Here is a 24,195-nt window from a genome sequence, read left to right as displayed (position 1 = left end):
TCCAGCCAAAAGTCATATATCAGCCTCCAATGGTACAAAACCAACCTAATAGAGATCAAGATATCACAAGAATGTCATGGAAAGATAATTCCTCCATGACTGGTGTTTGACACCAACCAGAAAGATCCCTACGTCTCCCAGGTATTTCAATGTAGGACTCTTAAGGTGTCAACCTGTGCTCTGATACCACTGTGTAACGCCCCTCCTCTGGGTGGTACATAAAAATTTGAGCATGACCTATCTGTAATAAGAAGTGTTGACCTGCTAAATCTTTATGCACATCACAACATAGATATACTGAAGGGCGAAAAATAAAGCAGTAGAAAGGCATATGCAATACCCAAGATCACGAGGTTGACAGCAGAGTCCATTGAATACCAAAATAGAAGAGAACTAAAGGGTAATACAAAATATTACAATAATAGCAGTGGCTATAACATTAATACATGTTTTATAAGTCAAAGGTACTACAAAAGTGAACATAAATTAACCCCTATTAAGATTTTCCTCTGGAGCTAATCTTCAAATTCAGGGTCTGCAATGCCCTTATCCTTGCCAGTTGTATGACCTGCGAGTGGATTCAGAAACAATAGGGGTGAGCCTAAGGCCCAATAGGTAACCATAAAAATCTCGGGTACAATCCAAGGGAACGAATGAAAATGATAGACATAGATATCAAACTTGAACAACGGGGTCTCAACATTAAGTTGCCATTCTTATATCGTAATCATTGACCGAAGTGAAATAACATGTAAAGATGAATAATCAAGGTCTAATATTCAGGATTCCAAACTCCCCAATCATGGGATAATCAATAAACCGCGCATGCTTTTATACACCCACCGGTGAGCGTCCTCACACAGGGCATTGTCCCACCGGGACACTATAACATTACCACCCACCGGTGAAGCTTACTTCACACAGGGCATAATCCATGAATATAGACAATCAATCATCAACGAAGAGAGGAATACTATCATTATCAATAGTTGAACCATCGAATCAATTTGAATTGTTGCAATGAAATCATTCAAGGATATCGAAGGTATAAAATTGAAATAAACAACATTAGGATAGCAATGATACCAATCAACAACGAGCCCATGCATGAGGTGAATCAAATAGGAATATTATGAAAATGATAAGATATACAATTAGCATGGGAAACTAACTCGCAGGAATTTCAAGAAAGTAATCAATCGAACTCTCAAAGACTTGAGAGGAAACAATGAAAGGTTACCTACCGATTATGTCGGGATCCTCTCGGCCAACGAATGAATCCAAGATTCTCTGTCCTATATATACATGTATACCCACATGAGATTCTAGACACTATGTCTTTTAAAACTTTAACTTAAAACTTATATCATGGTATAAGCTACACCCTAGATGATTGCATCTAATATCTCTAATATGCACAGCAACCTAAGTAGTGTACATGCAGCAGATTTAGGTGAATAGATGGTACAGCAATTGATGTCCAAAATGCATGAAACTAGTCCCAAATGACTCCATTATGAGTCTAATTTCAGAATATAAAACTTTTACATCAATGCATGGTGTATAGTAAGAGTCATGCTCTCAGAAAACTACACCTATCAAAACTGTAGCAGAAAAACAGAGATCATCATTTGGGATGAATACTTTATTTCGGGTACTTAACTATATTCCAAAGAGCTCATACTTGGTATGTAAGTAATATTATGGATTAGCTTCCATGTCCCATGAGTTTCATCAATTTTGCATTTTTAAAATGCATGATACATGCAAAACAACACAGGGGGGTAGACTGGAATTTCCAGCACATACGCTAGCTATTAGAACTAGGTTTAGGCCTACCAAACGTTATTCAAATTAATTCAAACTCCTATCAACAGAAATACAATTGAGTCTAGTTTTAGAAATAGAAAGAATTTCATGCATGCATGGTATATGTTGAGATATATGCTCTTTACAAAGGACATGACTCAAGCAGACAGATTCAGACACATGCACTGAGTTAAACCATACTTTTAAACTAGTAAATGATCTTAGAATTAAACAAACAAGATCTCAAATGAAAGACACGAATATTTAGTTTCTAGAATAGAAAGAATTTCATGCATGCATGGTATATGTTGAGATATATGTTCTTTACAAAGGACATAGCTCAGGCAGACAGTTTCAGACACATGCACTGAGTTAAACCATACTTTCAAATAAGTGAATGATCTCAGAATTAAACAAACATGGACTCAAATGAAATCCACGGAAGTCTAGTTTTTATAACAAAAAGAATTTCTTCATTTGGATATATACAAAGAAAGTTATGATCTGTTTAGTGGTAGTGTATCTTGCTGGAAATTTCTGCACGAAATTTCAGTTTCAAGATAACATAGACATGCAAGCCCTAAAATGTTACATGCAAAACTAAATCCAAATTAACTATATAATTCAGTTCTAACATCCTTAATAATAACATGCAACTTAGAGTTTTACCTAGGGTTTTGACTTTGCCCTACTTCCTCCACCAAAGTCCTCAACTACCTTCTTTCTCCACTCCTCCTTCTTCAATGTTCTTGAGAGATGAAGGCTTTTGGAAATCTTTTTTTTTTTAAGAGGAGAGGTACTGGAGACGTTCAGAGGAGAGGGAGGAGGTTTTTAAGAGATTTTTCTTCTTAAAATGGCAAAGTGAGAGGTGGAGGGCACATATATATAAGCCCATGTGAAGAGAAATCCTCAATTTGGCCAAAGTTGAGGGGTTTTATGCAAAATTTCCCCCACTAACATGGCTGAACAAATATAATAACTATGTTAATTAGAGAGTTTCACATTAGGTATTTAATGATTTGGTTATCTCTAATCAAGGTTTAAAGCATGGTTAACTTAGGTTTACATGCTAAGTTTGTATGCATGCTATGACTTAGTTAACTAGATCACAATATGAGAATTAGCTAAGTTAAATTCTCACACTAGAAGATTATATGAGATGCAATAAAGAAAAGAATCTACTAATTTATGGATTGGTGTCGGTAACGGTATCCGATCAATGCAAGGAAAAAAAAATTTTGGAATCCTGCGAGATGTCGTATATATACATGTACCTCTCCTCTTAAAGTGAATTTTACCTAGGGGACGTAGGGATCTTTCTGGTCGGTGTCAAACACCAGTCATGGAGGAATTATCTTTCCATAACATTCTTGTGATATCTTGATCTCTATTAGGTTGGTTTTGTACCATTATAGGCTGATAGATGAATTTATTAATGTTGGAATTGTTGCTATTTGTGAAAAATAATTCCTCCATGACTGGTGTTTGACACCGACCAACAGAGCCAGTTACATAAATTTACATTGTGTATAGCTGTTATTCACTTCAGTATATCTATGCTGACTTATTTATAAGATTGGTGGAACTAATAATGATTCAAGATGGTGATACAAAAGAGTAGGTTGTAGGCTTATCAATATGTCGTTCTCCTTTAACTATTAATTTAACCAGACATGGAAATTTATGTAACTGGCTACAACATTAATAAATTCTCAAATTATAGATGGCTTGTTTATACAAATTCCTGCTATCTGTTTGAATTAATTTGAATAACGTTTGATAGGCCTAAACCTAGTTCTAATAGCTAGCGTATGTGCTGGAAATTCCAGTCTACCCCCCTGTGTTGTTTTGCATGTAACATGCATTTTAAAAATGCAAAATTGATGAAACTCATGGGACATGGAAGCTAATCCATAATATTACTTACATACCAAGTATGAGCTCTTTGGGATATAGTTAAGTACCCGAAATAAATTATAGATGTAAAACGACATGTAAAACTATAGATAATGGTACAAAACCAATATGTCGTTTTACATGTCCAAATAATGGATTTACACAAAATTCACACTACTTAATAATGTTGTAGGCTTATCAATATGTCGTTCAACCTGTCCAACAGAGCCAGTTACATAAATTTCCATGTCCCAATGTTCCTTTGACTCATAATGAAAGGTATTTCAAAAACAGAAATATTAAGTAATATCAATGATAGACATAGAACTCCTTCTTCTTAAAGTATCCATACTTTAGGTTGTGTTCTAATGCAGAATGAGAAGGTAGTGGCTTATGCCTCCAGACAATTGAGACCTCATGAGAAGAATTACCCCACTCATGATCTGGAATTGGCTGCTGTGATTTTTGCCCTGAAGATATGGAGACACTATCTATATGGGGTATCATGTGATATTTATACAGATCACAAGAGCCTAAAGTATATATTTACTCAGAAGGAGATTAACATGAGGCAAAGAAGGTGGTTGGAATTGCTGAAAGACTACGATGTAAATATTCTTTACCATCCAGGTAAAGCGAATGTAGTAGCAGATGCTCTCAGTCGGAAGAATCATATTGCATCAGCTTGTTTGCTAACTAAACAAGCCGAGTTAAGTAAGGAGCTTGAGAGAATGGAGATTGAAGTTAGAAAGTATTCTTCTGGAATGAAGATTTGTCAGATAAGCCTACAACCTACTCTGTTGGACCAAATCAAGGAGCGACAGAAGGAAGACAAGGAGCTATGTGAGATAAGGAAGAAGGTGGAACAAGGAAAATATTCAGACTTTAAGATTCAAGATGGTGTTTTGAAGATGGGTAATCGCCTTTGTGTACCCAATGATGGGGAGCTTAAGGATCAGATATTGAGAGAAGCTCACCAGACCCTATATGCTCTTCATCCGGGTAGCACCAAGATGTATCAGAACCTCCGACAAAACTTCTGGTGGAACCGCATGAAGGAGGAGATAGCTGAATTTGTATCAAAATGTTTAACATGCCAACAGGTGAAGATTGAACATCAGAAACCATCAGGACTATTACAACCTTTGCCCATTCCAGAATGGAAATGGGATCACATCACCATGGATTTTGTTACTGGACTACCCCGATCAACAAAAGGAGAGGATGCCATATGGGTGGTAGTTGACCGCCTGACCAAGTCAGCGCACTTCATACCCTACAAGATGTCATATACCATGGAAAAGTTGACCAGCTTATACATTGAAGAGATTGTGAAGCTCCACGGGATTCTCATATCCATTGTATCAGATCGAGACCCCCGTTTCACCTCAAGATTTTGGAAGAGCCTACATCAAGCTTTGGGGACTAAACTGAAGTTCAGCACTTCAGCACATCCTCAAACTGATGGACAATCTGAGAGAACGATACAGACCCTGGAGGACATGCTGAGAGCTTGTACCTTAGATTTTGGAGGCAATTGGGCTACGCATTTGCCACTAGTAGAGTTTGCCTACAATAATAGCTTTCATTCTAGCATTGGCATGGCACCTTATGAAGCCCTATATGGGAGGCGATGTAGATCCCCTATCTGTTGGGAAGAGACTGGTGATCGTCGACTACTTGGACCAGACGTAATCCAGGAGACGACTGAGAAGATCCAAACTATTCGGCAACATATGCAGACGGCCCAAAGTAGGCAAAAGAGCTATGCAGATCGTCGACGCAAGGACCTAGAATTCCAGGTTGGTGATCATGTGTTTCTAAAGGCTACACCAATGAAAGGAATAACAAGAGGTGGCAAGAAATGCAAACTCCGTCCGAGATACCTTGGGCCATTCGAAATTTTGGAGAAGATCGGACCTGTAGCCTACCGGCTAGACTTGCCCCCAGAATTAGAGAAGATTCATAACATGTTCCACGTCTCAAACCTGAAAAAGTACGTACCAGACCCCGGACACATCATTTCGCACCAAGCCTTGCCCCTGCGGGAGGATCTATCTTATGAAGAACGACCGGAGGTGGGAGCCTAGGGTGTCACCTTAGATTCACTTTTCCCATATAGGGAAAATTGAATCTAAGGTGACACCCTAGGCTCTCACCTAAGGACGCGACCTAAAATCACATTATTTCCTAAATTTTTTTGCGATCCGCTTTGTTGAACTTGATCTACACGTTCTTAAACCCAAACACACCAATTTTGGGGTGAACCCGTCGTGTTTTGTCCCTTTATCCACTCGGTGCAATTTTAACGGTTTCGAATGAATAGAACTTTTTGCACGGCTAAACGAATGGTCAAAATACGACGGGTTCACCCCAAAATTGGTGTGTTTGGGTTTAAGAACGTGTAGAACAAGTTCAATGGAGCGGATCGTAAAAATTTTTAGAAAATGATATGATTCTAGGCCGCGTCCTTAGGTGGGAGCCTAGGGTGTCACCTTAGATTCATTTTTCTCATATATATATATATATATATATATATATATATATATATAAACCTCACTATCCTACAAACTAAAAACCAATCATCTCCATTGGATCTAGATTCATCCGATGGCTGAGATTAAAGTTGCATAAGGGTAATCAGGTAAAATTAACAGCCCCCAAAGAGAGGTAATTAATGCTTGTCTGTTGAGTTCTCCATGCAAGTGTAGTGGTTCATTTCCCCATGCAATCTCATGGCTCAGGCAACCCAACAGTCACGAACAGCAGCCCTCTCACTCCTCAACCAGCAACTCTCGTTCATCGTCCTTCAGCTCTCTCTCAATCGAGAAATCGTCTTCTAGTCACTCCACAACCAGCAGCTGTCCTTCATCGTATTTGAGCTCTCTCGTTCATCGTCCATCATCTCGCCATTCTTAAACATTTTATGGAGATTTAAATGGAGAGCTTGAATTCAGGTGAGCAGGTTCTAGTTGTTTTCATTGTAATCGATCCAGATTTAGTATTTCAATACTTAGTCATATGACTTATTATCTAGGAGCTTACATTCTTAAACATTTTATGGATATTTAAATGGAGAGCTTGAATTCAATTGAACACGTTCTAGTTGTTAATCTAGATTCACTGCATTGAATCGAGATTCATTGTTAGAGACTGCAGTGATTTTCATAATTTATTCACTTGTTTACTGTAGTGAATCTGGATTCAATGCAGTGAATCGAGATTCACTCCAGATTAATTAGCAATAATATGAATTCAATGCAGTGAATCTAGATTCATTGTAATGGGTCCAGATTCAGTATATCAAATCTTAGTCATATGACTTATTATCTAGGAGTTTACATTCGTAAACATTTTATGTAAATTTAATTAGAGAGCTTGAATTCAGTTGAACACGTTCTAGTTGTTAGAGAATGCAGTGATTTTCATAATGTATTCACATGTTTACTGTAGTGAATCTGGATTCAATGCATTGAATCCAGATTCACTACAGTAAACATGTGAATACATTATGAAAATCACTACATTCTCTAACAACTAGAACGTGTTCAACTGAATTCACATGTTTACTGTAGTGAATTTGGATTCAATGCAGTGAATCGAGATTCACTCCAGTGAAACTAGATTCATTGTATTGAATCCAGATTCAGTATATCAAAACATAGCCATATGATTTATGTTGTTTTATTTTCAGTTGTAGGTAGCAATGAACAAATAAAGGAACCACATGTTATAAATGCATCGGACAGTGATTTTGGGGAAGATGGAATGGACGAAGTTAGCTCGATTCCTTTTCAATCACCAGGTGGTGGTATGTATTGGAAACCTCGGGTTGAAGCAGAATTTAAACCTTATATAAACCAAAGCTTCCGATCACTAGAGGATGGTATAGAGTTTTACAGAGAGTATGGACATAAAAGTGGGTTTGAGATCAGACGGCATACAGAGAAGAAACATGAGGACGGTACAGTTCTTCTTAAACACATTGTTTGCAGTAGAGCTGGCAGCAATGAATCAAAGATGGATGTTGATTTTGAGGATTTTAGTAGCATTTCGAAAAAGAGAAGGAGAACTGTATCTAGTAGATGTGGTTGCAAAGCTAAAGTCGTTTTTAAGTTCTATGGTTTGAAAGGATATAATGTTCTCTCATTCGTTGAAGAGCATTCTCATTTTTTGGTCTCCGGTAGTGGGAAACATTTTTTGAAGTCAAATAGAGTTCTCGGTCTCGCACATAAGAAACTTGTATTTGATGGTGCAAAAGCCAACATGAGGCCTAACAAACATATAACTTTGCTAAGGAGTTGTGTGGAAGTTATTCTAATGTTGGTGCTACGTGTACCGAGTTTAAAAACTGGAGTAGGGACGTGAAGCTTTATATTGGTGATCGAGATGCTCAAATGATCATCGAGAAGTTCACGGATAAGAAGGAGATGAGTGATGGATTTTTCGATGATTATGCAGTCGATGAAGATGGTCGATTAACTCGCATCTTTTGGGCAGATGTTATTGGACGAAGAAATTACGATGTATTTGGAGATGTGATATCATTTGACTCTACATATTCCACAAACAAGTAAGATTTTATAGTTAATCTCTTACGATTTTCAATATTGGAATTATATATCATAGTGAATATTATATTTTTTGTATGTGATACAATAGGTACAACATAAGGTTTGTTCCATTCACTGGTCTCGACAATTATAAGAAGTGTGTTGTATTTGTAGCAGGATTGATAGCTAAAGAGGACATTGATAACTATGTCTGGATTTTTGACGTATTCATGAAATGCATGATTCGCGAGCCAAAGTGTATTGTTACAGATCAGTGCCCTGCCATGAAGCAAGCTATACCAACCGTCTTTAGAGAAGCACATCACTGTTTGTGCATGTGGCACATCATGAAGAAATTTAACCAAAAGGTAATGAATCCCACATATAAATATCATGAATCCTCATTAGATAAATACTGAATCTTTCGTTATATATTTATATTGTAGTTGGAAAAATACATTTCGAAGATGGATGATTTCAAGAGGAAGATCAATGCACTGATTTGGAGTATAGATATAGATCCAGCAACATTTGAAGTAGGTTGGAAAGATGTTATGAAAGAATTTAAGCTTGAAAGTAATGAATGGTTGTGTGAACTGTATAACATTCGGGAGTCATGGATTCCAGCCTATTATGCTGATGATCCAATGGCTGGTTTATTGCGTACTATATCAATATCAGAGAGTGAGAACAGTTTCTTTAACAAACTCAACCGTAGATCTGACATATTGACAGAATTTTATCTCCGATACGAGAGTGCTATGGAGAAGCAAAGGCATACAAACGCAAGATTAAACTATGAAGGAACAAAGTCGATGTCAAGAATGGACACACCATTGTTATTGGAGAGGGATGCAGCAGAGTTGTACACTCGAACAATGTTTTATGAGGTACAAAAAGAGATAATGTCATCCTGTTATGATATGAGTATCAACAGTATATCAGAAGAAGATGGTGTGAAGATTTTTTCCATAAAGGACAAAAAGAGACAATGAAAAATATTTGAGGTAAAACTTAATAATGGAGATTGAAACAATAAAAATTGAATCCAGATTCAATGCAGTGAATCGCGATTCAATGAAGTGAATCTCGATTCACACCACTGAATTGAGATTCAGTGACCATTTCATGCGCTTGTCATTTTCTTTTTTTATTTGGTGCTAATATACATTGTTTTTTGAATTTTAGGTGAAACATGCTTATTTGAACAATGACGTGCAATGTACATGTAGGCTGTTTGAGAAAATGGGTATAGTATGTAGACATGGTTTTTTTTGCACTGAACCAAGCTGATGTAACAAAAATACCAAGACATCTTGTTGTGAACCGATGGACAAAAGGTGCTGAGATGAGGCATTCATTGCAGTTCAAGGAAATATCAGAACAGTGCAATGCAATTGAAGTTACAAATCGCAAGTTGAATGACATATGGTATGATTTCCAATCCTGTGTGAGTTTGGCAGGTTTAGATGGTGAGAGACTTGACTACCTGGAAGGGAAGTTGAAGGAGTTGAAGCACAGTTTGCGTGAATCTAGTTGGAAATTTGACATACAGAACAAAAATGATGTAATAGAGTTTTTTGTTGGCTCAAAAATACCAGCTGAAGTGATTGTTAAACCTCCCATTGAAGGTAGAAACAAGGGGTGTGGACGGAGAATTGTTGGTGATTATGAGAAATCAATTAGTCAACGAAAGAAGAAGGTGCCAAGGCTGTGTAATATGTGCAAAAAAAATCGATTTCCATAACGCACGGACATGCCCATTAAAGAAAACATTACAGCAAAGTGATGTTTAATTTAGTTGTCATATTTTGTTTCAAAATCATGTTTAGTAATACATTTCTTATTAAAATTGCTAAATTGTGTAATTCTTAACTACATATATTTACTAGATTATTAATTACATGGTTACGTTGTGTCATGTTAGTAAATTGAATTGAGATCTACCCATATAGCATGTGAATTTCATTATTATTAGTTGTATTATTTCAAAAGGAATGATAAAGTAGTTGTATGCAGTCATCAGTTTAAAATTGATTCGCTTTAAGTGATTCTGGACTAACTATATTGGATCTAGATTCATTGTAGTGAATCTAGATTCACTGATATTGAATCTTGATATCACTATAAGGATTCATTATAATCAATCAAACAATCAAATTATTTGATTGATTCGCTTTAAGTGATTCTGGACTAACTATAATGAATATAGATTCATTGTAGTGAATCTGGATTCACTGAACTGAATATGGATTCACTATAGTGAATCTATTTTCAATCAAATAAATTACTAAAAACTTAAGATAATATTGAACCGGTGAATATAGATTAAATACACTCAATCCACAATAAGTACGGTTAACTTACTGAATCTTTCACTGTAGTGAATCTGGATTCACTGCGTTGAATCTAGATTCACTATAGTGAATCTAGATTCAATAAAATAAATTAGTAATAACTTAAGATAATATTGAAACAGTGATTCCAGATTAAATACATACAATCCACAATAAGTATGATTAATTTATTGTATGTTACATAAAACATTGAATTATAACTCACATTCTCTGCTTAAATCGAAATTCTTCCAATTGCATTCACTACCTTCACAATATTTTCATATATCCAAACTATTCACAAATCTAGAAATAAAATTATGACAAAGCTATTCTTATAAAGTATATTTACATAGAAAAACAGTTCAACACAAACTGGAGTATTCTATAACATTAAGTGACAATGTACTCAATAACTGTAAAATTCAACATTGGAAATTATGCTGATTACATAATATCATTTTCTTTGAGATCCTGTGGTCTTTCTCGTCTCTTTTTTGACATTGGCAGTTTCTGCATGGTGCTGTTGGGCTTTGCTGATGACTTCTTTGGCCAATTCATTTGTTGGTTCAGTAAGAATTTGGTAACAGTATATAGACCTCAGTCTATGTAGCTAATTTTTTTATCGCTCCTGTCGATATGAACAAAAGTTCAGTTCAAGATTCAGTAGCTATATTCTAAATTTTATTAATTAACAAAAGTTCAGTTCAAGATTCAGTAGCTATATTCTAAATTTTATTAATTCAAAAAGACTAACTGTAAACTATCAACACATTATTAGTTTAAACACTTAGACTAACTGTAAACTATCAACACATTATTAGTTTAAACACTTACATCCTCTCTATGAAAACCAGAGTTCTAATTTGCTATACCACCGCCCATGTAGGTCTCCATATGTCTCATGACAAAAATACCACAATCAAATTTTTTTTTGGCCGTTCTCCACTCCATTTCAAGTCTGTCAGGCGTTAATGTATTTATTTCACTCGCCTTGTTATGTTTTTTGTGTGCCAAATATCTCACAAAATTCTTGTGCTATTTAATCAAAAGTAATCAGTGTCACATAACAAATCCAAATTATCATACAGTAATGTTTAATGTAATATACAAATTATTTTGGTTGTTTATATGGAAACAGTATTAATGACAGTGAATCACAATTTATTGGATCTAGCTCGCCAGGATTTAATAGAGTTAGTTCACCTGGACTCACTCTAATGAATCTTGATTCACACTAGTGAATCTGGATCCACTAGAATTAGCTATAGCTAGTGGATCGTGATTCCGTAATGTGAACACAGATTCACTAGCTCTAGTGAATCGAGATTCATAGTAAGATGTGAATCCAGATTCACTAACTCTAGTGATCGAGATTCACTAGAGTTAGCGAATCTGGAATTCTCTGACTCTAGTGAATCCAGATTCACTATAGTGAATCCAGATTCACTTATTACTGTATTCTGCCAGTAAATGTTTAAAGAACATACGTAAGGTGGAAAAACATACCAAACCCTCAGGACGACCTTGGTATTTTTCCTTGTAGTCTGGGCAGTTTTTGCTATTGTCAATCAGCTCCATACTTGGATTCTTTAGCCCATAGCACACAATGTAGAAATGCTCAAACACATTTATGGGAAAGAAGACCTAATGGTTGTGAAATTTAATCAGTGATTTTACAGATATAGTTAAAATTGGGTTAAAGAACAAAAACATTGTCTTCGAATCTGTACAATATCAATCTCGTTAAACTTCATATGTGGATACAGAGCAAGTTGCTCATCCATCCGTGAAGCAAACCGACTGTATCTCAATTCATCATTGGCCTCATCTGTGTGATGAATGTTGCAAAACTGTACAACATAAAACTTGTTAAATAAGATGTAACTGAATTGTTATTTTAAAAAGAATAAAGGAAGATACTTACGGTTGTCTCAACATTGCAGAAGAATCTAAGTGGAGAATTTTCGGACTTCATTTTTTCTCTGTTGTTCAAAATATAGGACCAAATGCTGATTAAATTTGCCTTAATGTCCTCAGAAGGAAGGAAAGTCTTGAAAGCAGGTAAGAAACATTCAATTTGTCTCCACTTAAAAACCATTTCACTGAAAAAAATAGTAACAATATTCAATTTAATAAAGGGAAAAAATACTAAAAAAAGTGAGTCTCACACCTAAAAATAAAATATCAAATAAGATTTAAGAACTCACAAATTCTCTTCTTCAGCAGAATCATCACCTGAATGCCTTGCTTCTTCTCTATGCACCCAATTCCATATGATGCTTTGCCTAGCAGTAATCTGAGATACCCTCTGCACCCATGGTGACCGAAGAGACGTTGCAGGCTTCACCATCCTCTTTTCTTTCCCCCTTCCCGCATGTCCCTTATTTTCGGTCACCTGAACTTTCTTACCTTTACATTCATCTACTGCAGCAGCATCTTCAGCTTGTTTATCAGTTCTTCATACAGAGTCATCAATGATTTCAGATTCACAAGCTTTAGCAATCTGAACAACATCAACCATTTCCATTGTCTCAGTCTGAGTATCCTGTGTCAGCCCAAGAGAAAAACTAGGTTCTTCAGTCTGTGGGGTACCACATTCGCTGAGCTTTCGCCTCACTGGTCTGTCAACCTTTTTCATGCTAACAGACTCTATAATCTTATCAACCTCTTGAATAAACTTTGGGGAGACTTGTGCTTGTGGTAACTCAGCTGATATTAGATCAACAGCAGGGGAACCATGCATATCTCTACTCACCTTGGTGTTCACATTAGGGGTATCATCAACAATGTTTCCCACAGCTGTTTCATTGTCACAGGTACTTACACGATGTCCACACCCCTGCACAAGAACATTTGAAACTCTCCGTTGAATTTGAAAGAGCTCATTGTCATTGGGGAACAGCTTTCTCATTGTCTCACACTCAGCATCATATCTATTTTTTGCAGATTCCAACTCTACAGCTCTCCATTGCACCCTCTCAATACAATCCTGCAGTTTGAATTTCACAGACATTGGTCACCATAAGTTATTAACATGGCGAGAGACAAGATTCGATAGTTTGAGATTACATTCAATGTATTTGAATCGAGATTCAAATGACTGAATCAAGAGTCGACTAAAGTAAATCCAGTTTCACTTTAGTGAATCGAGATTCAGTAGTAGTGAATCCAGATTCACTTCAGTAAATCGATATTGAGTATCATTGAATCCAGATTCAATGAAGTGAATCAGAATTCAGTTTAACTTAATCGATAACCACTGATCTGAAACGAGATTCATTACTAGTAAAACGATTCATTGTACTGAATCGACATTCATTTTAAGTGAATCGAGATTCACTCCTACTGAATTGAGATTAAATTGAATAAACAAAGACTTGCAACTTAATTTGCTAACCTTTCTAATTGTCTCAACACTTTTAGGCGAGTTTCCAGTAGCACTCTGCATTCGAGATGAAGGTGCAAGTTCAACCCTCTCTGTAAATGCACCTTTGCCAAATGAATCTGTACTTATTTCCTCTGACTGTCTTTCCTTCAAGGCCAAGTCAGTCCAGCCTAAATATGTAGGAGTTGTTCTCTCAACCAACCTCCTCCCTTTGAACATGACCCGGTCGGCATAGAAAAGCTAGAAAGACGGAGATAAGAAATAAAGCACACCAATTAGTAATCATCAAGTAAAACTACTTTAACTACAGTAATGTAAAAATAAATCAATATTATACAAGTGACTTACAATCAAAAATACAAGAGGACCTGTGTAGAATTGTTTTATCGGGTCTACCTTCCACTTGTGTTGGCTTTCTATCATTGAGTCAAGCAAGAAAGAACACCAATTGTATTCAGAGCACTGATCAACATTGTCACCAAGAACTAGAATCCGTTAGTTGACATACGGATTGCTAAGCGACTGGATCATGCTGTTGTGAAAGAGAACCAAGAAATTCAGTTTAAAAAACAGGTTAACATCAGAACTCTGCTTCAGTTTCTCAGACACAGCCCCTGGAGTAATTTTCCAACCAAGACTGTCTGTGAATTGAGCCCTCCATTCATCTACCAATGCTGACTTCCCAATACTGGAGGCTGGTATACGCTTCCTACCCATAGGTAATCCCATCACTTGATGTACATCTTCCTCTGTGATACTGATTGATCATCTGGGAAGATTAAGCGCAACAGATTCACTGTCAAAGGACTGCAGAATCTTGTACCCCAACATATGTGGCAGTTCCTTTAATCCAAATTGTAAAAGACCTCCAAGTCCAGTTAGTCTCACACATTCTTTTTGGGAGTCAGAGAGTGACAAAACCATATTAGATAATATCTTTGGAGAGACCCGTATCCTAGTCAACTCCTTAGGTTCAGACCGACCTCACATTTTTTTTCAAAACCTTCTCCAGTGACAAAAAAAAAATATAATTAGATCAAATTATCCATCAGTTAATACAAAAAAAAACAACATGCAACTGAATCTCGATTTACTTGAGTGAATCCAGTAGTGAATAAAGATGTTTAGTACACCAACCTTTTTCATCTTCTTCCTTCCTTTTGTGATCTATTCATTGTCTTCATCCCTCCTACGCTTTGATTTTTCCTCACCGGCAAGATTATTTGGGGGGTTGACGAGGTCATCGTCACTGCTGGGCACTGACCTCACATATTTTTTTTCACAACCTTCTCCAGTGACAAAAATAATATAATTAGATCAAATTATCCATCATTGAATACACAAAAAAAATTAAAGATGTTTAGTACACCAACTCTTTTCATCTTCATCCCTTTTGTGGTCTGTTCATTGTCTTCATCCCTTGTACGCTTTGATATTTTCTCACCGGCAGGATTACTTGGGGGGTTGATGAAGTCATCGTCACTGCTGGGCATGTTCACAGTGCGTGTTGTCCTCTGTTGAGGTATAGGTGTAAATACCTCAACAATCTCAACACATGTTGTTTGTTTGTTCCTTGAGCTAGATCGTAGACCTGCTAAACCGATGACAATTCATTTTTTAATGAGACCAGCCTTTGAATAATGCATGGAAAGCATGAAGGTGGAATCACATTATTGAATCAAGATATTATAATCTGAATCGCGATTCACTCCAGTGAATAGCGATTCGCTGAAATGAATCTCGTTTCACTCCACTAAACCGCGATTCACTTGAGTGAATCTCAATTCACTCTATTGAATCGCTGTAGTCAATCGAGATTCACTGTAGTGAATCGAGATTCACTCTTGAGTGAATCTCGATTCACTCAAGTAAATCGAGATTCAACAAAATGTATTGAGATTCAACAAAGTGAATCCAGATTCAACAAAATGTATCGAGCTTCAGCAAATTGAATCCAGATTCAATGATATGAAACCAACTCCATGACATACCATACATTGTTTTAGTGTCTCGTCCCTCAACGCAACAAGGAAAAACTGATCATCGTTACAGTTTAATTTCACTGTTAGTATACATAAAGCATAAAATTTTTCCATCCTATATACTCGGCCTCTGATCATATTTTGGAAAGTTTCCATCCTATATACTCGGCCTCGGATCATATTTGTTATTTTTTACAAACAAACAAACAATCATGATAAAGTTGAATTTTAAAGAGCAATCATTTTTCCGTAACTGGTAAGAATATCCAATATATGAATCTCAATTTTCTACGAAGTATCAGGATTCACATTAGTGAATCGAGATTCTCTATGTTTGAGTGAATAGAGATTCATCCAATGAATCGCGATTCACTTGAGTGAATAGAGATTAATCCAATGAATCGCGATTCATTCTAGTGAATCTCGATTCACCGCAGTGAATCTCGATTCACTCAAGTGAATCGAGGAGATTCAACTACAGTACATATTGCAAAATCCAGACAACCAAAATTAATCGCTACCCATTTATAACAAATGAAAACATCTTACAATATTAAAAAAATTAACTTATTCTAACAAGATCAAGGAAAATGTAAAAAATAAAAACCCTAAAGTAGAACATGCATCCATAACATTTTATAAAGCTAAAAAAATAAAATAAAAAAGTATTCAACAACATGCAAGTGATTCATGTCTAAATTTTAAAACTTTCCTCACTGAATCTATGAAAAATGTTCAAACTTTAATAAAAATATACATTTTTAATACGAGGGTTGGAATCGTTTTACCCCTTCTTGAAGACGAGGGTTTTGGAGTCTCTGAGTTGTTTTTCTTCATCTCGATCGTCGAAGGCTTGTTGTTCGTCTTCGTTCGAGTTGTAATGAGATGTTGAAAGAAACCTAAGTGTTGACAAATCGATGGAATGTGAAGAGTTTAGTTGTTCGGGTGGAGAGAAGATGAAACTGGATTCAAGATAGAGTGAAACTGAATCGACTTTTTCGTGAGAAGAAGTGTTTGACAGCTTTTGCTAATTAATTACAGCGTGTTTCATTAATGACTATTTTCTAAATTACCCCTTTTACTGGTATTTTGTCAGCTGATGTGTATTTATTTTCAATTCTGCCATTTTCAATCTTGACCATTGGATGAGATGGAATGTAGGGTTAGGATTGGTTTTTAGTTTTCTAGGTTTTTATTAGAACCTCACCCTATATATATATATATACCTTCAAACTTTTCAGGGGAAAAAAAACAAAGAATTGCTAATTCCTTCCACCAAGAAAACAATTAAAAGCATTAACCTCCTGCTTTCTATTCATTTATCACACTTGACTCCTTTAGTTGCCCAAATGATTAGCTATGAGCTACAGCAAGCTAACTTTGTTTGGTATATTAACCATTAAATATTTCCAACAGTAGGCAACTAGTACATAAAATTTTTATCACTGGATCAATATAAAAACATAGAGATTTGAACATTAATGTTCTGCACAAGAATTATCCTCCAATCAACAAAAAATATTCGATAGTAAGTACACACTAGAAATTCCATGCCCTCAACTAAAATTAAATGAAAGGAGATGGATATCGCTCTTCAACTAAGAAGACAAATGAAAGGGAATGGATGTGAACACCTCACCATGGCCTTATATTTGACCACAATATTAGCATGGTTCATTTTAGAAAGTGGCCTACATGAACATCAACACGATACAACAAAGCAAAAGCATGAGTTAAAGCTACAACATGAAAACATGAAATCACCAAACTTTATGGTACAATCTCTCCCATCCATGACCTAAAGTTCTCCAGCCTAAACATGCTACTTCGTTGTACTAACCAAGCAATACATGAATCTATAATAAATCTACAGTCAAATCAACCTTGTGCTAACCATGCATACATGATGTGATAATAAATCTACAGTCATCAAACTCCTTAGAAGGTACATATATTAAACCAAATGCAAAGTACTGAAGTTAGCTTGAACTCCTACTGAGGTAACATCCATCAGTATTTGTATTCGAATCTAGCTATCCGCTAGCTTTATGAATGAACCATGTTAAACTGGAACCTTGAAAGCTGTTGAGGGATAGTAGAAATCACGGGCCCGTATCTCTGCAGCAATACATTTTGAAACGTTTCAGGCATGCAATTTTACATAGAAAAGGATAATAGTGACAAAGCTACAAAAGAAACAATAGTTCCAGACGATAATACATCAATTTTCAGTATATGCTAAGGCTACACACTCTTCAAAGTTCACATTAATCCAACATACAATGGTTATTGGATCACCAACATCATCGCCTTTTCGATGAAATTAGGTTTTACAAGGTTCCATGAAACGTTCCATAAAAGCTACAATTACAATTATGAAACGTTCCATAATAAGTTACAATCACAGTTATGGAATTAACCTTGTGAATAGGAGCCAATTCAGAGCCAACTATAGACAGGAGAATTGGGTAAAAATACTCCCAACAGCAGATTGGGTGCCAAAAAGAAGTCCTACTTTATCTTTAGTGCATTAAGTTGCGCCAGTTTTCATCATTGTCTGATTTTACTTACAAAGTACAAGGCTCCATGGAATCCATAAAAGTTTATGACAGTTATATATATATATGGAATTAGCCTTGTCAACAGGATCCAATTCAGAGCAACAATAATAGACTGGAGATATTGGTTAAAATACTGGAACTGCAGATTGGCTGACAAAAAGAAGTCCCCACTTTATTTCTCGTGCATTCAGTTTTAAGTTGTGCAATTAACGGTAAGTATTCAAAAAGATCTCCTCGCTGAGAGTCTAGAAGGAAAAGATAACTTGTAATAGAATCAGTTGGAAGGTAGAGAAAAGCTTTGTAACCAAAAGCAAGCTCAAGGACATATATGGAATCTAGTTTCAGCATAGCTACCAGAAAACATGTGACGGCGAAAACCTAATAGGTAAGAGAGACTATTTTAGCTAACTGGGGTTAATCTTTCATCATAATAAGGAGATTGAGGGGCATGTAATTCGTGAAATCAAAACATATGGTTAAACTTGGGAAGTTTTCGGCAAATATTATATGATTGTAGGACACAATGAAATTCAAATGTAAATTTTACAGGCCCCTATACAGAAAAAATGCCATGTGGGTCCCAAATCATGGGCATATTTATCAAACTTCTCCAATAAAATGAATGTAGCTGCAGATTGCTTACAAAATAAGAGAGAACAAATTTATATTGGTCAGCCATGCACATAAAAGATTAGACGAAGTTATTTAATTCTAGTTAATGGAGCAAGGGTTAGACCTCAAACAAAGCATGGATTAAGGTAGTTAAACATGTTAGATAGTTGTCAGTTTAATTAATAGATTTAAATGGAGAAAAAGGACTGTAGCGGACCCAAAGGTTAAGTTTTTGTCTTGAAATTGCACTCAACCTAAGATCTCAATAAAGTCGAAAAATCAAATGAAATATTCAAATCTTGGATCATGAGAGTAAATTTTGAGGACATGTTATAAACATAGAACATGTAGAAAAAAATCAGAAGGGACATTCAAATCTTGAAATTGAACAGTTTCCTAATTCCAAACAGAGCCGGAGTAATAATTTTATTATAGCGCCATGTCAGGTTAGTTTGGGTACTGTATACATAAAGTTGAAATACATGACAAAGAAAACAGTAAATATTCACATATCAGAAAGTGGCACTTAAAGCGGTTCTCAAAGATTCGGGCTCCTAAAAAATTCACATTACATTCAAAAAGTAAGTAAAAAAATCTTTACCTGAACATTGTCATAGAGTTCAAACAACGGAACAGCAAGCAACTTCAAGTTTTTCGGAACAGCAAAATATTCCCTTTCTGATAGGTGAACAATGAAAAGCTTCTTGCACTCCTAAGGAAGAGGGAACACGAGATCTTAAGTTTAAGCAGAAACAAACAACATCAAAAGGGTATGGTCAAGATACGACAAATTCTAATGCAATTCACCTTGGGTTTAGTGATGTGAGGAGGGCAGTATGGATACATTATTGTTTCAAAGTTTGGCCTCCACCAGACTGCAACGCACTCTCCAATCTGCAAGTGAATTAAACAAGATAGTAACATTTCCCAAATATATTACGCTACTTGGTGGATGAACTTTAATAAGTCTCGAAAAACTTGATTTAACCTGGATTAAAAATGAAATATATATTAATTTCCACCCAAACACAAAACTATCAGTGAGAATATTTTTGAGTGTGAAAAAATTAGGAGATTTACTAAGTATTAGAATTTCAAAATTTCCTATTTATAAAGTATTAGAATTCAATTTTTCCATGTACAGGATTGAGAACCATGGGCATGCTTTTACAAAGGGTAAAATTTATTCCTATTCTAGCCTCTTAATAGTAAATTGACCCATCAAATTTTCTTGAAACTTCAAGCTATTGATGAAACGAACCTTCTATAGCTTCATCACCATTGCCTAGTCGTCATTGACATAGTTCAAACCTTATCTATCAACGTGGAATTGAATATGTAGCATAAGGTTCCAAGAACTGATTGAATTTCTATGACTGTCAACACTATGTCAACGCTCCAAATTTCTGCCAGGTTACTAATAAATGACGAATCTAATAGGGAATCCTATGGCAGGATCTTCAAAGATCAGGAATGGATGAATCAAGACCACGATGTCCAGCAGAAAAATCAGCTCCCTTTCATGTACATCAGTAGTTACTCGCCTGCGCTTCAATGCGCACAACTAGGCAGGTGATCTCCTAAAGCGACAGTTATTAGGGTACTTCACATGTTAATTTATATTAATTTAGATGTGTGCATTCTGCAGTATGTCTAGTACGGAATACCTTTTTTAAATCGAATTTCTATCTTCATCACATTGGAAGAACGAAACATTTGGGTAACAAATTACCTGCCAATTTGGCTGAAAGTTAGGTGAGTTAACAGCAAGTTTGCTGCACAACTTCCGCCTTAACCCCTCGATCTCTGCAAAAAGAGGATGCTATCAGACATGAAAATCTTGACGGGACAACACCATTATTTTTTAAGCAGGGTACAATAAGACAATTCCTCACCATTCTCTCCAGGCTTTATTCGTCCCCCAGGAAGTTTACAGAAAGTGTTTCCGATCTGCAGTAATAGTATATGAGGATGATTGTGTTCCTGTACCTGCAAACCAAAAGCCAATTAATAAGGCCCAAATTGATTTGACAAAATTATCCAGGAGGTAAAAGACAATTCCAAATTTGCACAAGTTCTTTTCAAATATCAATACATTAAATGAGATCACAAAAAGAAAGGCATTTATATGCTAAAAGAATTTAGTCCCTCACATTACATAAAATCTGTCAAAAACAAATACTTAAACAAAAGCCCCACATATGCAGGCATCTCACTCATACTGCGTACAAGAATTAGATGATCCACTAACTTATTAAATAACTAGAATAAATGACTAATAGATCAAAATTTTCAACTGAATCTAAAAGAATATTACAACCCATCTCCGGCACATTGATACCACATAGGAAAAGCGGAAAGCTAGAAACCAGCCAGTCTAAACTTGAAGTTGCCTTGGATTCAGAGTAATAGATTTCAAGAACTTCTCAAATGGAGACCGAAATGAAGTTAATGCCACTTGTTACAGACAAATAATCCTTTATGTACAAGACATGCAATGAAGTTATAGCTAAAATAACCAAATATTAGCATATATTACATGGCAACAACTCCTGTTACATGGTGAGACTAGTTTGCAATCTAGTATTTTAATATGTGATATCAGCTTTCAGAATTTAGGAAAAGGTGTCACAAGTAATAATAAACTCAGTAATGGTACTAAGAGAAAGTATATGGATAGTTGTTGCCACTTAGTATCATTAATTCAAATTCACATGAGGGAAGGCATTGTATACTAGAACCACTCAAATTCACACGAGTATCACCATCTCATATCATAGTAAGAGATCAAACATCATGCATAATAACTATAAGGAAAAATAGCAAGCAAACAAATTCATATGAATTAAATAACAAGAAATTAAAAAAGAAATAAAGTTGGTGCTAAGAAATTCCATCTGATCCTCAGACATACAGAAAGGAATGCAAGACAGGAATAGTTTCGAACTCTTTCCCTGCCCTGGCAATTGCGCAATTGCTTCGATTCCAATTGACTTTCCTACAAGAGCAAATATGAGGGATATAACAATTAACTTTGAAATCCACAAAAAAAATCTCCTTTTTTTCTTTCTTTCTTTTTTTGGGGTGCACGTATTCGCCTAAGCTGTTAAAATCATCTATGTATTAGTTCAAAACTAGTCAACTATAACCGACGTGACATGGCTTTAAATGATAGACAATAACTATTGAGCCAACATATGTATCCCATAACCTAAGCAGGTTGTTGTCACTTATACGGGAGTGAATTAGTTAATAAACTTAACTAAATATCATACGCCAACTTGACCTCCAATAATTGTTGTACACCAAACACCCCCCCCCAACCAACCGACCTCCCCCCCCCCCCCCAAAAAAAAAGGAAAACCAAAGAAGAGATGAAAAGGATCAGACTATTCATGGGACCAGCCCATTCCATGCTAAGCAATTATTTACACTCTGGTGCGACCATAGTGAAACTAAGCATGGAGACATCTATCTCTTTCCCATCAACACCTATAAATAGTTAGAAGGGATAAATTCCACAGACCATTTCTACTTCTCCCAAGTCCCAACCTCCTCCAATCAAACAGACTCACCCCATTTTGATAGGACAATGCATTTGCTTTATATACTGAATCACTTAGGCATAGAAGTTTTAGAATCAGATTTAAACTACTCCTCTCATGTCATGGCAACAGTTAAAATTTCAGCAGAACTCCCACTTCATATCCCTGCACTCCTCTGCAACTCTCGATCCGCAGTGTAACAAAATTTTGATCAGACAATCCACAGTCAAACTGCATTTTTTTGTTGGACTTCATCAAACAACCGGTATAGGGTCAGTAATTTAAGTCGGACATTAACAAAACACAAAGCTATTGCTAAGAATTAATGCCTTCAACAGCTATTCGAAAACTCATCATGTTAAGGAAGATAACTTTGATGACTCAGTTCCTCATGACTCCTGCTGAGTAGGCAGGTCAAGGAAATTGTCCAATTGAACTCAACCATAGGTCAAGGAAACTAAACAAAATTTGACAAGCTTACATTGCAAGTGACGCCAATTAAGGGTTGCAGTTTGTACGGACCTCCTGGACAAGTTCAAGTATTGTTAACCTACTTTCATAAATACCCAAATAGAATTATTTGGGTGCGTAATGTCGAGATTATGTAACCTTATGATGGTTGGAAGAGGAATTCATTGGTAACTCTCACCAATTATGCAAGTCTAATTACATTAGTTGCTTGCCAGAACAACACAACATAAACCCATATAATCTAAAATTTACATTTGGCATTTTTTTTATATACTTTAAATTAAGCCCTACATGTCATCTCTTTAAATTGCATAATATATCAATCTTTGTAAATATGCACCCATGAACAAAATTCAAGGAAACCAAATTTGGTTTCAAGTACATGAGGTATCAATATGAAGCATATAGTCACCAAAAATTCTGGATCAACTTAAACAATTGAAATTACGATATTTGGCTAATATACCAAAATCAACCACCAAAAAAGGAAAATTAGATAAAATTAACACCCTAGGAAATGATTACGATAATATTGCCAAAAAACAATGTAACAATAATTTTTACTTGATCATATGAAAGAAATATGGTACTTACTAATAAAATTGCCTCGACACTTGTCCTCATACCTTCTTTCATATAGCTGATAATAGCAAAAACATCTAATCAATACTATAACAGGTAAAATAGATTAGAGGAAGAACACAAAAAATAATTGAAACCAAAATAGCAGTATCAACATTAGATGATTTTAAATAGCAACCCCTGCAAAAATGTCTAACTCATTAAACTCAATACTCATACTTTAGAGAGTAAACAATGTGGATTTGGAAAGTAAGAGAGTTAAACTTATTTTATCTAAAATGAATCCTCTCAAAGCAATCCCTGCAAAATGTCTAGTACCAATATATCTCCTGGGCAAACTAAAAGAGTTCTTAAAATAATTTACAGAATAATAGAGAAGAACCGACCAAGTCTTTCATGATAATTGGAGCAGCAACAGAGTACATCTCAATTAAAAACTTAACCTGGCCCGTAAATCCAC

At 35.7% G+C, this 24,195-nt stretch overlaps 3 protein-coding genes across 3 annotated transcripts in view; 2 read left to right on the top strand and 1 right to left on the bottom strand.

Annotated features, from left to right (window-relative positions):
- LOC109847378 (protein FAR1-RELATED SEQUENCE 5-like) lies at positions 6,644-9,253 on the top strand. Its single transcript, XM_020416608.1, has 5 exons — positions 6,644-6,662; positions 7,400-7,976; positions 8,066-8,278; positions 8,368-8,626; positions 8,705-9,253. The coding sequence occupies exons 1-5, from the start codon at positions 6,644-6,646 to the stop codon at positions 9,251-9,253; spliced, it is 1,617 nt and encodes a 538-aa protein (XP_020272197.1).
- On the top strand, positions 9,523-10,005 carry LOC109847376. The gene has a single exon (XM_020416607.1). It carries the CDS (start codon positions 9,523-9,525, stop codon positions 10,003-10,005), a length of 483 nt encoding a protein of 160 aa, XP_020272196.1.
- The window catches only part of LOC109849657 (pre-mRNA cleavage factor Im 25 kDa subunit 2), an 8,508-nt gene continuing 1,988 nt past the window's right edge, over positions 17,676-24,195 (bottom strand). The window contains exons 2-7 of the mRNA XM_020419516.1: positions 23,748-23,793; positions 21,033-21,126; positions 20,870-20,943; positions 19,945-20,031; positions 19,739-19,849; positions 17,676-18,082 (exon numbers count right to left, since the gene is read on the bottom strand). Coding sequence (XP_020275105.1) covers positions 18,011-18,082; positions 19,739-19,849; positions 19,945-20,031; positions 20,870-20,943; positions 21,033-21,126; positions 23,748-23,793 — 484 coding nt within the window. The 3' untranslated portion in view covers positions 17,676-18,010. The remainder of the gene's footprint in view (positions 18,083-19,738; positions 19,850-19,944; positions 20,032-20,869; positions 20,944-21,032; positions 21,127-23,747; positions 23,794-24,195) is intronic.

Source organism: Asparagus officinalis, chromosome 7, assembly GCF_001876935.1.
Source record: "Asparagus officinalis chromosome 7, Aspof.V1, whole genome shotgun sequence".
NCBI lineage: Eukaryota > Viridiplantae > Streptophyta > Magnoliopsida > Asparagales > Asparagaceae > Asparagus > Asparagus officinalis.
This window is presented reverse-complemented; position numbering and strand designations above follow the sequence as displayed.